The sequence below is a fragment of the Eubalaena glacialis genome, chromosome 2 (assembly GCF_028564815.1).
Source record: "Eubalaena glacialis isolate mEubGla1 chromosome 2, mEubGla1.1.hap2.+ XY, whole genome shotgun sequence".
Taxonomy (NCBI): domain Eukaryota; kingdom Metazoa; phylum Chordata; class Mammalia; order Artiodactyla; family Balaenidae; genus Eubalaena; species Eubalaena glacialis.
Window position 1 is genome coordinate 145,868,044 of NC_083717.1, and position 15,884 is coordinate 145,883,927.

At 37.7% G+C, this 15,884-nt stretch overlaps 1 protein-coding gene across 1 annotated transcript in view; it reads right to left on the reverse strand.

Moving 5' to 3' along the window:
* Positions 1–1,126: 1,126 nt before the first annotated feature.
* SAV1 (salvador family WW domain containing protein 1) overlaps positions 1,127–15,884 on the reverse strand; it is a 29,391-nt gene continuing 14,633 nt past the window's right edge. Inside the window, exons 3-5 of the mRNA XM_061182520.1 lie at positions 10,014–10,284; positions 7,200–7,343; positions 1,127–1,456 (exon numbers count right to left, since the gene is read on the reverse strand). Coding sequence (XP_061038503.1) covers positions 1,255–1,456; positions 7,200–7,343; positions 10,014–10,284 — 617 coding nt within the window. The 3' untranslated portion in view covers positions 1,127–1,254. The remainder of the gene's footprint in view (positions 1,457–7,199; positions 7,344–10,013; positions 10,285–15,884) is intronic.

Genomic DNA, 15,884 nt, shown 5'->3' on the forward strand with positions numbered 1-15,884 from the left:
CACATTTAGTTTCCACAAAAATATATTTAATAAGCTTGTTATATAAAATCAAACATTTAACATTTTCAACATTTTATCAATAATTCAGATTCACTGATATCTAACTGGGAGTGCTTTATATTTTGGAAGATTACCTAAACTAAAAATTTATTTACATATTTACAACACATGTAAATATAACTGAAGAGCTATTTCAACAAGTTTTGAAATTCACAGAATTCTAGAGATTTATAGGCTAGACATACCATAAATTTGCCTGCAATCAAACGTACTGAGCTAATTATGAACAATGTCTTAATAACTATTAAACCAAAGGAAAAAAAACTGGGAGAGAAATACTGGGTTTTAAAGTTCTGTGACAAACTCTTAGAAGATAAAAGATATGTAGAATCAATTTAATGACCAAGATTTCTTAATGAGTCCCTGATTGTCATTTTTGGCAGTTCAACCCAGTCTGTTGGGATGGCAACGTGCTATGCTGTTGAAAAGCCTCCACTGTCTCATCAGCACCATGTTACTAAATGCCATAAAAGCCCTGGTCCAAAGTAAGGAAGTACTGTAATGTTAGCAACTCTTGAGTTCTGTGCACACTTTTCCCACACAGGCTAAGGCCTTATACCTAAATTTATTCCTGAAACATTACACACCCTTCACCCTTTCATACCAAAAAATACTTTCTCAACATGTTTTAAAAGGGTTCTTTACATTCGTGTGTGTGTGGGGGGGTGACTCCATACATTACATATAAAAATTTATCACAATAAAGGTCCCAAATCCCATTTTATGTTTTGCTCTATACAATGGTAATATTTAAACCATCCAATTCCAGACAATATTCCACACTAAAGCAGTAAACGTATTTTTTTAAATACTGCATAGGTTATCTCTCTCGTTCTCTGTTTTTTGAAGAAAGGTACTGCTACTGTGAGAGTTTAACAACTGATCATTTCCTATTTAATATCTGGTTAAATGACATTTCTTGTTGCATTTGTCTCCATCGAGAATATTCAAAGCAGTTTCCAAATATACAGCATTTAGAAGTGTTTGCCATGTTGGCTCTTAAAATGATAAACTCATTTTTTTCTCAATAAAAGAATATTTTTAATAACAAAATACATGTAAAATTAGAATTTTATAATTTCCAAAAAAGTAAGCTGCCTTTATTAACCAAAGTACTTGTTTGCAGTTTTTCTTTATCTGTGAAAATATTTTAAAGCCCTTATAAAACTTAAATTTTATTTTTAAAAAATTAACTTAAAAATTCTTGCCATGTTGCTGGGCATACCACTGCTGTCTCTGCTTGCGATTTTCCAACTCCGTGAGAAGAGCCTGTCTGTAGGCTTCATACATTTTAACAATCTGTTCCAGTTCTTTCATGAAAAGCAACTTCAGCATTCCCTGGTATGTATCCAGGTCAGCCAGCTGGAAGAGTTCCCACTTCAGAATGTGGTCATATCTGTTTTAAAACACAATCAGACATATGTTCACAACATATTCATAAATATGTATTTATAACAATAAACTGTTCTATTTTTATAAATTTCAATTTTATTATAACTAAATAAACCATAAACTTCAATTTAAAATAACCGAGTTATTAACTGCTAGTTAAATACACTATTTTTTAGGGAGAGGAGAAAACTACTAATATTACTTCATTTCAATCTAAGTTAAAAAATACCCATTTCCATTCATCTTATGTATCAGTTATTCTAATATTAATGCTAGATAAGAATGAACAAAGATTTCAAACCACTGTGGTTCTATAATTTCTGAAGAACATATTCCATGCTATTCATAAGTTCATCCAAAGTTAATTGTCAGGAAGGTAAGAATACTTTAGACCACGTTGTTCCTGCAATGAATAATATAGAAAAATAGGCAAGATCATCTGTGTCATTAGTGTTGATAAAGCTTTTTGAGGCATACTGTTTACTACAGCAAACAAGGAACTAAACAGGTAGAGGAATGAAAAGGAACCATCATTTGTGGACTGAATAATCCTGAGGTTGAGTATACAATATTACAAACAAACAACAAAAAATACAGAAAAACTCAAGCAGAAAGGAAAGAATAAGCTGTTTTCAAAATGACAGAATAAACAGACTGTAGAAGACTGCACAATATGGGGCCGGACTCACATAAGTTTATATTTATATACAGTTCAGAAGGTTTTTAGTCCTTCTTCAGTGGTAAGTAGATCACATACTGAGATGAAGTATGCAACAAACTACTAAAGCAGTAATTTACACTTTGAATTGAAAGGGACCTGAAGACAGCACTCTACTCCAATCTTCTCATTTTATAGATGAAACCTAAAGAGGCTATATACATATCTCTTGCAAAATTGTTTAGTGATTAAAAGATCAGAAAGGCAGAGAACTGTATGGACCAAGGCACATCACAGTAATAGTTTTGAATAATAATACCTACTAAGACTAGAGAAAAAACGAACAAGTTTTTATAGAGCAAGGCATATACCTATATAATATTAAAGTTACACTTCTCAAATCATATTGCACAACAGACATAATAGGAAGAACTTTAATTGTAAATTCTAGTAAATTTATTCTTAATAATCATTTATAACATTTCCTACCCATTTCCTTTGTTTGGTAATTCATTTACCATCTTATTCCAAGGGGATCACGTAATATTTTTTAAAAAAGGGAAACAGTAAACAAATACAGAGCAGCCAGTATGAGCTACATACTGTGCTTGGTATGTTGACATACATTTCTGTACAACCTGGTTATGTGTACCAGGAATACCAAAAGCACAGCACAGTACACAAAAATCACAAGGTAAACGTATTTTGTTGGATCCCAAATTTACTAATTTACTTACTGAGCACTGCAAATTTACTAAAAGATATACTTGCCAGAAAGTTTTATATTCTCTTTAGTGGGAAACTCCAACTATTTGCCAACATATATTGGAGAAATACTACAAGAAATACTCAATGAGCCTCCATGAAGAAACAATTGCAAAGTGTTTCCTAGAACCTCTGCCATTCATGTACCTTAAGATTTTACTTATTTGTTTGAAACAAATTCATAACTCCTAACAAGAAACCTTAATCTTCCCAAGTCTGAATTCCATTGCTAAGGGGCATTTCAGCAATGTCTACTGATTCAAGATACTTAAATTTATGCCAGGTGAACTATAAGAACATTAAAGCTCATGTATCATCTGGGTACATTCTAGCAAGGAAAAGAAAGGAGAAGAATATGGTAATATTGGTAAATATCAAACTTGTTTGTAACACATGAATATCATTCTGTATAAGCATTTAAGTTTTTTTTTAAAAGGAAAAAGAAAAAAGTTTCAGACAATTTTCTGACTTCCCAATCACAGCATTTAGCATCAAGAATAGGATTTTGTGTAGAAGCAAGAAAATCAGAATATTTAGTGAAAATACTTTGGGAAGAAGAAAAAGTACTCTAAGGAAGACCACAGATGAGAAAAGTATGCAATGTGTCAATTTCCATTCCAAATCCTTGCCCCTGCTGTTTCTATATAGTGACTTCCCTTCTGCCTATGCCCGCCATTTACTTTTCTTAAGAAAAGTATGTAATTCCCATTCTTTTCTTCTTAAGGAGCCAAATAATCTGCTTCAGTTTAACTTTTTAGCCACTATACTCTAAATATACAGGTAAATCGTTCAGAAAATAGGCTGTTTACTCCAGTATCCTTTTCTCATAGCATCTCTCTTGCTATATTTTTCCGACAGCAGTATTCTATTCAAACAGTACTTATAAATAACCCATATAGGCAAACAGCAATTGCTGTAATGCTACCAAAAAACCTTGTTCACACTCCAGTGGATGCTGCCTTCAGGAGCCGAAAGTACTGCTATTCCAGCCCCGGGTATTGTAATGTAGCCCAAGTTCCCTGTGCCTGTCTTATGTAACAGTATGCCCACTCTTCCTTTCCTCCTACACCCAGAAGTGAGTCAGCAGTGATACTGCAGGATCACAGACACAGGGATAAAATAGAGTCTGTGCCACAATGCTGTTGGGGACTGGTGTTGGGGGGTGGGGCGGGCATGAGGAATAATGGAAAGTAAACATGTTCCTGATGGTCTTTTTCCCGTTAAAGATTAAATCTTTTAATTTTATCCTATAGTTCAGCTTGCTTACAGGTACATGATACATTACAGAATTTTGAGAGCAAACTTAGAAACATACCTTTACTAAAATTAATAAATAAAAATTTAGAACATTATCTGTTCTAAGTCAGTTCTGGAAGTATATGCAAAAATTATTTTGGTAAGTTACTGCTAGAGATAGAAATAAAGCATTTTAGAAAGCTAGATAATGTCAATTGTTTGTTAAACAAAAGGAAGAAATAAGCTAATTTTTTGGATAAGTAATTGATTCTCCATTATCTAATTCATGGATAACAACTCACCTTCTGTTGATAGAACAATATTAGCCATTTCCAATCCTCTTTAGAGACAAAAATTTAGTATCAACTAAAAAGGTAGACCTAGACCTCTTGTTTTAAGCAGTTAAGAAGTACTTGCTCTCTTTTCTCACTGGCCCATTCTGGGAGGAGTTCTGATCTATTTGAAAAAAACTTAAGTTGCTAGTTTCCTAAAGTTCTATAGTTAGCTCACAGAGCCAGAGTTGAAAGGGACTGTAATCTTTAGGAGTCATTTCTTTTCATCAGAAGCAAAGAAGTCCATTTAAGTACCATCTTTTTCCCCCAAGAAGGAAAGCTTTTTATGTTATTTCTTTCTAACAACGGCTATAGAGTAGAAATAACATAAAGAAGAAAGAATAACCCTACTCAATCTTATCAACTCCCAGAAATAACAAAGGTTAACAGTTAGGCACATATTCTTCCAGACTTAAGGAAATATAAATACATGCACATATTACATATGACTTAGGATCAGCATATGAACAAAGGCCACAGACAGCAGTAGATCAAGTGGTATCAAGAGTGAAAGAAGAGAGGGAAAAAGGGAAGAAAAGTCCATCTGCTATCATTCCTCATCCTATTCCTACAGTATATGGATATTATCAGATAAAGAGGTTTCTGTAGGTTAGCTAAGACACCAAACCATGCTTAATTTTATGGATGAATGTCTACGTAATTTCAAATAAACTAAAACCAAACTTCTGACAAGCACTGTTTATACTCTGTAGAATAATATCTATAATTAAAACCTTTTTAAAAATTACACTGACAAGGCTTAAATTTGACTTAGGAAAAAAAAAAAACAACTGATGATTTTAGACTACAACCCTCATAATATCATCTTGTCTCTCTGCATCAGGCCACACAGATCAACAGCCATGAATTTACAGACTGAAAAGATCAGAGGGAATGTAAGGGAATGTTATGTTGGCCAAGAATTAACAAATAGTTCATAGTAAATGACCAGTAACTTTATGAGATGTAATTATTTTATTCTAAATTCATTGTACAATCATCTTAAGCTTTCTAAAAACTCTTCTTTGGGCTATCTTATGCTGATAGTTTTGGTTTTTGAAATACGAATGGAATATTAAGAGTAAGGCTGCAAAATGTCACCTTATATAATTGTTAACAGTACTGTACATGCAATTATTATGTGTAAAATACCTAGCAAAGTACCAGGAATTTAACAGATACTTAGTAAATGATAATTATTATTAAATAAGAAATAGTAATGACAAAAGTTAAGAGTATGAACTTTGAAGTTAGAGAGAAAGGTCTGAAATCTACCACTTAATATTTGTGTGATCTTAGCAAAGACAGAGTTTTTTTCAGCTGTAAAATAGGTTTTGGGAAGATTTTATGAGATAACATATGTAAAAGTTTAGCACAGTATGGTACAGGAAGCACTGGATTATCAATAACTATTTACTTTCAGACATGCCCTTTTCTGAAATCATAGCACTTTGTATATACCACTGTCACTGATCCTTACCACACTGGATTATTGATCTGAGTACCTACTTCTGTTTTCCCAGAAGAGAGAAGCTCTTTGAGGCAAATATTTCATTTATTCATGATTATATTCCAAGAACAGTGCCTACTGTGGCACCCAACAAATATCCTCAATGAGCCAGCAAACTCATAGCCATCTTTAAAAACTAGTGCATGTATTTTCCTTTTTGGTGCAGCTTTCCTTGCTCACTCATAATAATAATAAACCATTGTTAAGGGTTTACTCAAGTCAGCCACTGTGCCATTTGATTTAAAATGCATGATCAGGGACTTCCCTGGTGGTCCAGTGGCTGGGACTCCATGCTCCCAATGCAGGGGGCCCAGGTTCAATCCCTGGTCAGGGAACTAGATCCCGCATGCATGCTGCAACTAAGAGTCTGCATGCCACAACTAAGACCCGGTGCAGCCAAAAATAAATAAATATTAAAAAAAAAACAAAACATGATCACTTTTAAGCCTCACCACACCAAGTAAAGTAGATAAGATTATTATCCCCTGTATTTCAGTAGAGGAAAAACACTTAGAACTAAGTTCAATAACTTGCCCAAGGTAATTCGGTAAGTAGGTGATGGAGACAGAAATCACGCTTTCCTTCCAGTTTCCTTCCTGACTGATCTTAACCACTATTCTATACCTTTACCCACAATAATAACAGTAACCATTTACTAAGCTCTCTCAATATGCAAGACACTGTGATACATATTTTAGATGCATTATTTTATTGAATACTCAATAACCTTAAGAGAAGGTACTATTACTATCTCCAATTTACAGAAAACAAAACTAAGTTAAGCACCCTCCGCAGGGTAACAAAGCTAAAGTATCAGTGAACACAGATCATCTCCTCCCAGAACTTGAGCCACCACACATACTGTTTCCTCAACACCCTTGTGTCCTGCTTTGATTCACCTATGTACCTAGGACTTACCTGGTTCCTTCCTTTTATCACAAGGTATTGCATCACTTATTTACAAGTTATTCTACCCCTATGAGAATGTAAGCTTTTTACTGCATCCCTGTAATAGCCTAAGTCTGCACACAATAGAAAATGAAGATTCAATAAATATTTGTAAAACTTCTATTTCTAATCAATGACTTTTCAACTTCATAAGCTGTGATATCCCTTCTTTAAATAATAATGGGCTTTTAAATAATATTAAAAAAAAAAATGGTGCTGTGTGTTTTAAGCAGCCCTGAGACTCCATTCAGGCTTCTACTCACCACTCAAAAAAAATCTGTGCTGTAAATTCACTTACTTCACAGGGGCTCGAGCATAAACCTGAAGCCAATCAGGAATTTCTGCAGTATGATAAGGATTTGCAGGTACCAGAAGGGACTGATTTCTTTCAGTTTGCTGTGGCTGGTATGTGACAGGAGGAGGTTGATCATACCGAGGTACACTAAGAAGAAACAATCAATGTTCATTAGGATAAAGGCCCTAAATAAAACATGAAATATAAGAATAATATTCAAGTGTTTTTCAATATGCCTCTTGCCCAAACTTCTACCACCTAAAAAACATAAGGATCTGGCTTTTTTTTAAACCATACTATAGGGGAAGTAAAATGCACCTTCTCTTGGAAACTTGTAGGTCATTAGTGATGGATACAAAACTAAGCTAAATCTTTACATATTTTTAAGAGATTTCATGTGGCAGATATTTATTCTTTTCAAGGGCAACTTTAAAGAAGGCTATTAAAAAAGTCAAAGCTGTTATAATCTTTATACAGAGGCTTAAAACTAGAATCAAATTTTAGTAATAACTAGTAATTAGCTATAAATTTATACTGGAAAAGTTGATAATTTTTCTCAAAATAAGAATGGATATTTTCTTTCTCCTTTAGGCTGAAAAGGGGGTTTGGAACAGGTACTACAGTAGGAGTGAGTACTGTGCTTGAAATATCCACATAACTATACTATTTCCTTTCCACTTTTACCACCTTAAGAGAGCATATGGGAGTTAGGGTTGATTAGAACCTGTTTTAAGTCAGAGACTTAAAAAAAAAAAGACCGTGCTTTTAATTAGTTCTAACAGCCTATAAGTTGGGGGGGAAGGAAAGAACAGCAAGGTGGGGTAAGGGCTCTTAATGGGAAGATGCTAAGGAAAGCACTGACCCACCTGAAGGTTAAAGACTGAATTCTGGGAGACCATAATGGCCTATTCCAGACTTGGAGATAAAACTGGAAGAGCCTGCCTCCAAACATAAAGGTTTATGTGTGTATCAGGAAAGCTCATTCCAATACTAAACCAGGACTAAAGTAACTGTTGGATTAGACTGTAGTTAACAATTTAAAGATCAATGTGCAAATGGCACTGAATTTTATCTTCAACTCTTCTTTCATAAGTAGGTGCAAAGTCAAATATTCCTTGATAGCACAACTGGGAGGTGGGAAAGAACTGAGGCTTCGAAGTCAGATACACCCTGGGGGGAGTGCGGGTTAACCTCAGTTTGGCCAATTACAAGTTGCACGAATGTAAGCGAAACTGCTTCACTTCTCTAAACCTTAGCCTTTTTATTTGTAAAACCAGAATAAATTCATACCAAAAATGACTCTTCTAAGGATTAAATGACCTAATATATGTCAAGAGTTCTGTATAAGGATTAGCATAATACAGACAACCAAATAGCTGCTAATACTACCTATCTGAGCTTAAGGAAGGTGTTTATTCTCTCCTGCTTAAAGTCTACAGAGTTGCTGAGAGAAGCAAATTAACTAATTGTGAAAATGCTTTGTAAACTATAAAATTCTATAATAATATTCAATATAAAATTAATGATGATAAACAGAAAACTAAGCTCAATATACTCTCAAATCTGGTTATATGGACCAGAAAGCCTCTGAAATCCAGTGACAGCAAACTGTAACCACGTTTTGTTGGGGGTTTTTAGGGGTTTTTTTTTTGCATTTCTATCATTTAGTCATTCAACAAAACATCTACCTGTGTGTGTCTCTGTGTTTGGTGCCGGGGACACAGCAGGAATACGTGGAACTCATCCCTGCCCTTGGGTAAGGGTTGTGATCAGGTGGGAGGGAGCCTACAAATTACCCCTATGTCACAGGCCTGCCAATTGAAGCCAGGGAGAGCAGCAGCTTGCCTGAGATGGTAAGGAGAGCAGGCAAAGGGGCCAGAGCCCAACACAGGCAGAGAGGCTGACTTGGTTCTTTTGAAGGGATGACAACCTCACTTTTCCAATAAATACAGAGTGCCACGAAATGGAATCACTGGAAAAAAACTGTTTTTCAAACTTGAATTAAAAATCCAAATATGTAAAATGATTAAAACAGCACAATAATGACAAAGCTTAGTTTTCTGGGTGATAATATTAAAATGTAGGGACTTCACTGGTGGTGCAGTGGTTAAGAGTCCGCCTGCCAATGCAGGGGACACAGGTTCGAGCCCTGGTCCAGGAAGATCCCACATGCCATGGAGCAACTAAGCCTGTGTGCCACAACTACTGAGCCTGCGCGCCTAAAGCCTGTGCTCCACAACAAGAGAAGCCACCACAATGAGAAACCTGCACGGTGCAATGAAGAGTAGCCCCCGCTCACTGCAAATAGAGGAAGCCCATGCACAGCAACGAAGACCCAATGCAGCCAAAAATAAATAAATAAAATAGATAATTTTCACTTTCTTGCGTGGCAACAGTTAAAAAACATAAAATATCTCTAAATTGAATAAAATCAGCAAAACATTATAATTCAAAATATATTCTGACACGTTAGAAGGTAGATGTGTATTTCTAATAGAAATTTAAATGTAAAGAGGCAGATATTCTATTTATTTACTTTAATTTCTGGGTATCTTTAACAAAAGCATTCTGGCATATTAAAGCAGAATCTGATCATAAGAATATTGATCCTGTTTCTGAGGTTTAAAAAGTTGTTTTTTAATTATTAAAGTCATTCATTACTAAATATAAGTCCAGAGGAAAAAATCTCATAAGCTGTGAAAAATAAAGTTTTTAAATCAAACTTCAGGACATCTTTCTCTTTGATGAAAATATGAGTTCAAAATCTAACATTAGACAATCCCAAAACCAAGAGTTAAGATAAAGTTGATAGTCTACCTCGGAGCACAGGGATGCCTATATTGAGCCTTTTTATTTGTGTGATCTACATAATAGGTTCCAAATTCTGATGACTCAACTCGCTCCCATCCTGGAGGAAGTCCTTCTCGCTCAAGAGGATGGCTCCAATGAGTTGTATTTGTGTTGTGATCTATGTAATATTTCCTCCCTCTCATTGTCCAGTCCACAGACCAGCCAGGAGGAAGGGGTAAATCTTCAGAACCATGGTTAGTTAAATTTCCTAAAGATGTAGCAGCAACTCTCCCAATACCTGAGAAGAAAGAGAAAAAGAGAAGAAATAGAACAATTATTCATAGCTAAAAAATATGCCATATGAAAAACACTTAAAAAATTAACTATCCCAATCGTATTCTTCCTGTTAAAAAAAATCACGATTTTACTGTTGCAAATAAAATTTTTCATATAACTAGCCAGTGTTACTATTATTTAATTACAAAAGAAGAGAGCAACTAGGCTCCCTCTTTGAAATCAGGCTTTTTTGGTTGATGCTTCCATCACCAGGCCATACAAATATTTAACTACTAACAAAGCTAATAAGTAAATATTATATGTATACTGCTAAAGAAAAAGTGAGGAAAAGAAAAATTCACCTCATTCAAGATTTAAGATTTGACATTTCATCTAAAACAGCAAAAATGAACTTGTAAAACTATTCCCAGTTTGTAATTTCTTAAAAGTAACCTGGCTGTACCATAGAACTATTAAGTAAGTTTACCAAGATAACACAGTATAAGGTCAACATACAAAAATCAATTAAGTATCTCTATACTAACAACAATTAAAAATAAATTATACCACTTAGCTCCCCAAAATTAAATATTTACATATCAATCTAACAAAAAAAATGTGAGATCTGTATGGTGACAACTACAAAACACTGACAAAAGAAATGAAATGGGTGTGGTCAAGATGGTGGAGTAAGAAGACCCTGAGGTTGCTTCTTCCCTTGGGAACACCAAAATTACAACTATTTACAGAGCGACTATTGATGAGAAAGACTAGAAACCAGCAGAAAAGATCTTCTACAACTAAAAATACAAAGAAGGAACCACAACAAGACTGATAGGAAAGGTGGAAACGCAGTATAGTCAAGAACCTTACCCCCATGTGGGCGACCCACAAACAGGAGGATAATTACAACTGTAGAGATTCTCCCCAAGGAGCAAGAGGGCCCAAGTCCCACACTGGGCTCCCCAGCCCAGGGGTCCTACACCAGGAAGGACCTTGTCCAGGAAGACAAGTCCCCAGAACCTTTGTCTTCGTAGGCCAGCAGGGCTCACTTTCAGGAGAGCTGGAGGGCTGTGAGAAATAAAGACTCCACTCTTAAAGGGTGCACACAAAACCTCACACACTCTGGGACCCAGGGCAGAAGCAGTAATTTTAAAGAAGCTTGGGTCAGACCCACCTGCTAATCTTGAAGAGCCTCCCAGAGAGGCAGGAGGAAACTGGAGCTGACCCTGGGGACACAGACACTTGTGGCAAACATTTTGGGAGCTTCTTCTACCACAGAGACACTGGTGCTGGCAAGCACTATTTTGGAATTCTCCCTCTAACTTATTAGCACCAGAACCTGGCCTTGCCCACCAGCCTATGTGCACCAGTATTGGAACACAACAGGTCAAGCCAAGCAATTAACCCAGCTGGGACAAAGCCCCACTCGCCAGCAGGCCATCTGCCTTAAAACCCCCTGTGACCACAGCCACTCCAGGATATGCCCCTGTTCACCAGAGGACCTAGGGCCAAGACCCACACACCAGTATACCAGCACTAGTCCTGGAATCCCCAGGACCCTGCAGCCAGATACCTCAGAACCTGGCTCCAACCACGAGTGGGCTGGCACTAGCCCCAGGACCAGCCTCACCCACCAGTGGGCAGGCACTGGCTTCAGAACCCCCTGGGACCTGAACCCACCCACCAGCAAGCTGACAAACAACTCTAGGACCCCCAGGGCCCTGTAGTCAGAGACCCACCGACCTAGCTCCGCTCACCAGTGAGGTGGCACTAGCCCCAGAACCTGGTTTCACCAACTGGTCGGTAGGCACCAGCCCCTGGATCCCCTGAGCCCCAGCCCCATCTGCCAGTGGGCAGACATCAGCCCCAGGACCACCACAGCCCTGCAGCCTGGCTTGTCAGGACCCAACCCACCCACTAGCAGGATGGCACCAGCCCCAGGACCCCCTGGGCCCTGGCACCATCCACCAGCAGGCCAAAACCAGATCTGGGACACCTTAAGCCAATTTAGGCAGCCAACCTGGGATCCAGTCCCACCAACCAGTGGTCCAACACAAGCTCTGGGACTGCCAGGACCATGCCGACAGCTGTATCAGGAACCAGCCCCACCCATCTGAGGGCCAATACCAGCTCCAGGACCCCACAGGGCCCTATAGCCAGGGACCCTGGGACATGGCTCTGCCCAACAGAAAACCAAGTATAAAGCTATTAGGAAGGTTGAAAGACAAAAGTAATAAAATCATCTATATCCACAATAAGAAGTTAAGGGATACACAAACCAAAAAGAAGTAAAACATGACAAAACCGGTAAATGTGGGGGGGGGGGTAAAAATGCAGGGTTGTTAAAATGCATTTGAACTTAAAAGATCACCAACTTAACCATATATATATATACACACATATATATGGCTATATATAAACCTCATGGTAACCACAAACCAAAACTCTATAATAAATACACAAAAAAGAAAAAGAACCCAAATATAACACTAAAAATAGTCATCAAGTGACATGAGAAGAGAACAAAAGGAACTACAAACAACCCCCCAAACAATTAAGAAATGTCAATAAGTACATATCTATAAATGTAACTGGACTAAACACTCCAACCAAAAGACACAGAGTAGCTGAATGGATACAAAAAAAAAAAAAAAAGACCCATATATATGCTGCCTACAAGAGACTCACTTCAGATCCAAACACACACACAGACTGATAATGACAGGATGGAAGAAGGTACTCCATGCAAATGGAAATGAAAAGAAAACAGGGATAGCAATATTTATACCAAACAGACTTTAAAACAAAGATTGTAACAGGGAACAATGAAGAACATTACATATGATTAAGGGATCAATCTAAGAAAAAGACGTAACAATTGTATATATATATACACCCAACATAGGAGCACCTAAATACATAAAGCAAATATTAAAAGATGTAAAGAGAGAAATTCACAGTAACACAACAATACTAGGGGACTTTAACATCCCACTTAACATCAATGAACAGATCACCCAAACAGAATATCAACAAGGAAACACTGGTCTTAAACAACACATTAGACCAGATGGACTTTATATAGGACATTCCACACAAAAGGAGAATACACATTTTTTTTTCAACTGCACAGAGAACATTCTCCAGGATACAGAGCACACGCTAGGCCACAAAACAAATCTCAGTAAATTTAAGCCAACTGAAATCATGTCAAGCATCTTTTCCAACCACAACCCTTTGAGACTAAAAATCAACTACAATGAAAAAATAGCAAAAAACACAAACAAGTGGAGGCTAAACTATGCTAATAAACAACCCAACGAATCCCTGAAGAAATAAAGAAGAAATTAAAAAAATACCTGGAGACAAATGAAAATGAAAACACAAGAATCCACTATCTACACACTGCAGCAAAGGCAGTTCTGAGATGGAAGTTTATAACAGAAGAGATTAGTTCGAGATGGCAGAGTAGAAGGATGTGAGCTCACCCCCTTCTTACAAAAACACAAAAATAACAATTAACTGCAGAACAACCATTGACAAAAAAACGCTGGAACCTACCAAAAAAGATACCCTACAACCAAAGACAAAGAAAAAGCCACAACAAGACAGCATGAGGGGCGCAATCACAATAAAATCAAATCCCATACCCACTGGCTGGGCAACCCAAAAACTGGAAAACAGTTATACCACAGAAGTTATCCCACAGAAGTGAAAGTTCTGAGCCCCATGTCAGCCTTCCCAGCCTGGTGGTCTGGCAACAGGAAGAGGAGTCCCCAGAGAATCTGGCTTTGAAGGTCAGCGGGGTTTGATCGCAGGACTTCCACAGGACCGGGGGAAACAGAAGCTCTACTCTTGGAGAGCACACACAAAGTCTCGTGCTCACCAGGACCCAGGGGAAAAAAGCAGTGACCCCATATGAGACAGGGCCAGACCTACCTGCCTGGTACTGGAGGATCTCCCGCGGAGGTGGGGGGGTGCCTGTGGCTCATGGCAGGGACAAAGACACTGGCAGCAGCAGATCTGGGGAGTATGCATTGGTGTGAGCCCTCCCGGAGGTTGCCATTAGCCCTACCCTACAGCCTGTAGGCTCCAGTTCTGGGGTTGCCTCAGGCCAAACAACCAACCGGGCAGGAACACAGCCCCACCCATCAGCAGACAAGTGGCTGAAAAGTCTCCCTGAGCACAGCCCTGCCCACCAGAGGGACAAGACCCAGCTCCACCCACCACTGGGCAGGAACCAGCCCCTCCCACCAGGAAGCCTGCACAAGCCTCTTAGACAGCCTCATCCATCAGAAGGCAGACAGCAGAAGCAAGAACTACCATCCTGCAGCCCGCGGAAAGGAAACAGCAATCACAGAAAGTTAGACAAAAGGAGACGGCAGAGGATCAGGTCCCAGATGATGGAACAAGATGAAACCCGCAGAAGAACAACTAAGTGAAATGGCGATAGCCAACCTACGGGAAAAAGAATTCAGAACGATAATGAAGATGATCCAAGATCTTGGAAAAAGAATGGAGGCAAGGATTGAGAAGATGCAGGAAATGTTTAACAAAGACCTAGAAAAACTGAAGAACAGATAAACAGACATGAACAATACATAACTGAAATGAAAAAAAACACTAGAAGGAATCAATAGCAGAATAACTGAGGCAGAAGAATGGATAAGTGACCTGGAAGACAGAATGGTGGAAATCACTGCCACAGAACAAAATAAAGAAAACAAAAATGAAAAGAAGACAGCCTAAGAGACCTCTGAGACAACATTAAATGCACCAACATTCACATTATAGGGGTCCTAGAAGGAGAAGAGAAAAGAGAAAGGACCTGAGAAAATATTGGAAGAGATAACAGATGAAAACTTCCCTAACACGGGAAAGGAAACAGTCACCGAAGTCCAGGAAGTGCAGAGAGTCCCAGGCAGTATAAACCCAAGAAGGAACACACGGAAACACACAGTAATCAAATTGACAAAAATTAAAGAGAAAAAATATTAAAACAAGAGAAAAGCGACAAATAACATACAAGGGAACTCCCATAACGTTATCAGCTGATTCCTCAGCAGAAACTCTGCAGGCCAAAATGGACTGGCATGATATATTTAAAGTGATGAAAGGGAAGAAACTACAACCAAGAATACTCTACCCAGGAAGGCTCTCATTCAAATTTGATGGAGAAATGAAAAGCTTTACAGACAAACAAAAGCTAAGAGAATTCAGCACCACCAGACCAGCTTTGCAACAAATGCTAAAAGAACTTCTCTAAGCAGAAAAGACCACAACTAGAAACAAGAAAATTACAAATGGAAAAGCTCACAGGTAAAGGCAAACATACAGTAAAGCTAGAAAATCATTCACATACAAATATATCAAAACCAGCAATTGTGAGAAAAGGAGAACACAAATGCAGCATATTGGAAATGCATTTGAAATTAAAAGACCAGCAACTTAAAACAATCTTGTTTATATATAGACTGCTATATCAAAACCTCATAGTAACCACAAACCGAAAATCTACAATAAATACACACACAAAAAAGAAAAAGGAATCCAAACACAACACTAAAGTTAGTCATCAAATCACAAGAGAAGAGAACGAAGGAGGAAGGGAAGGAAGTT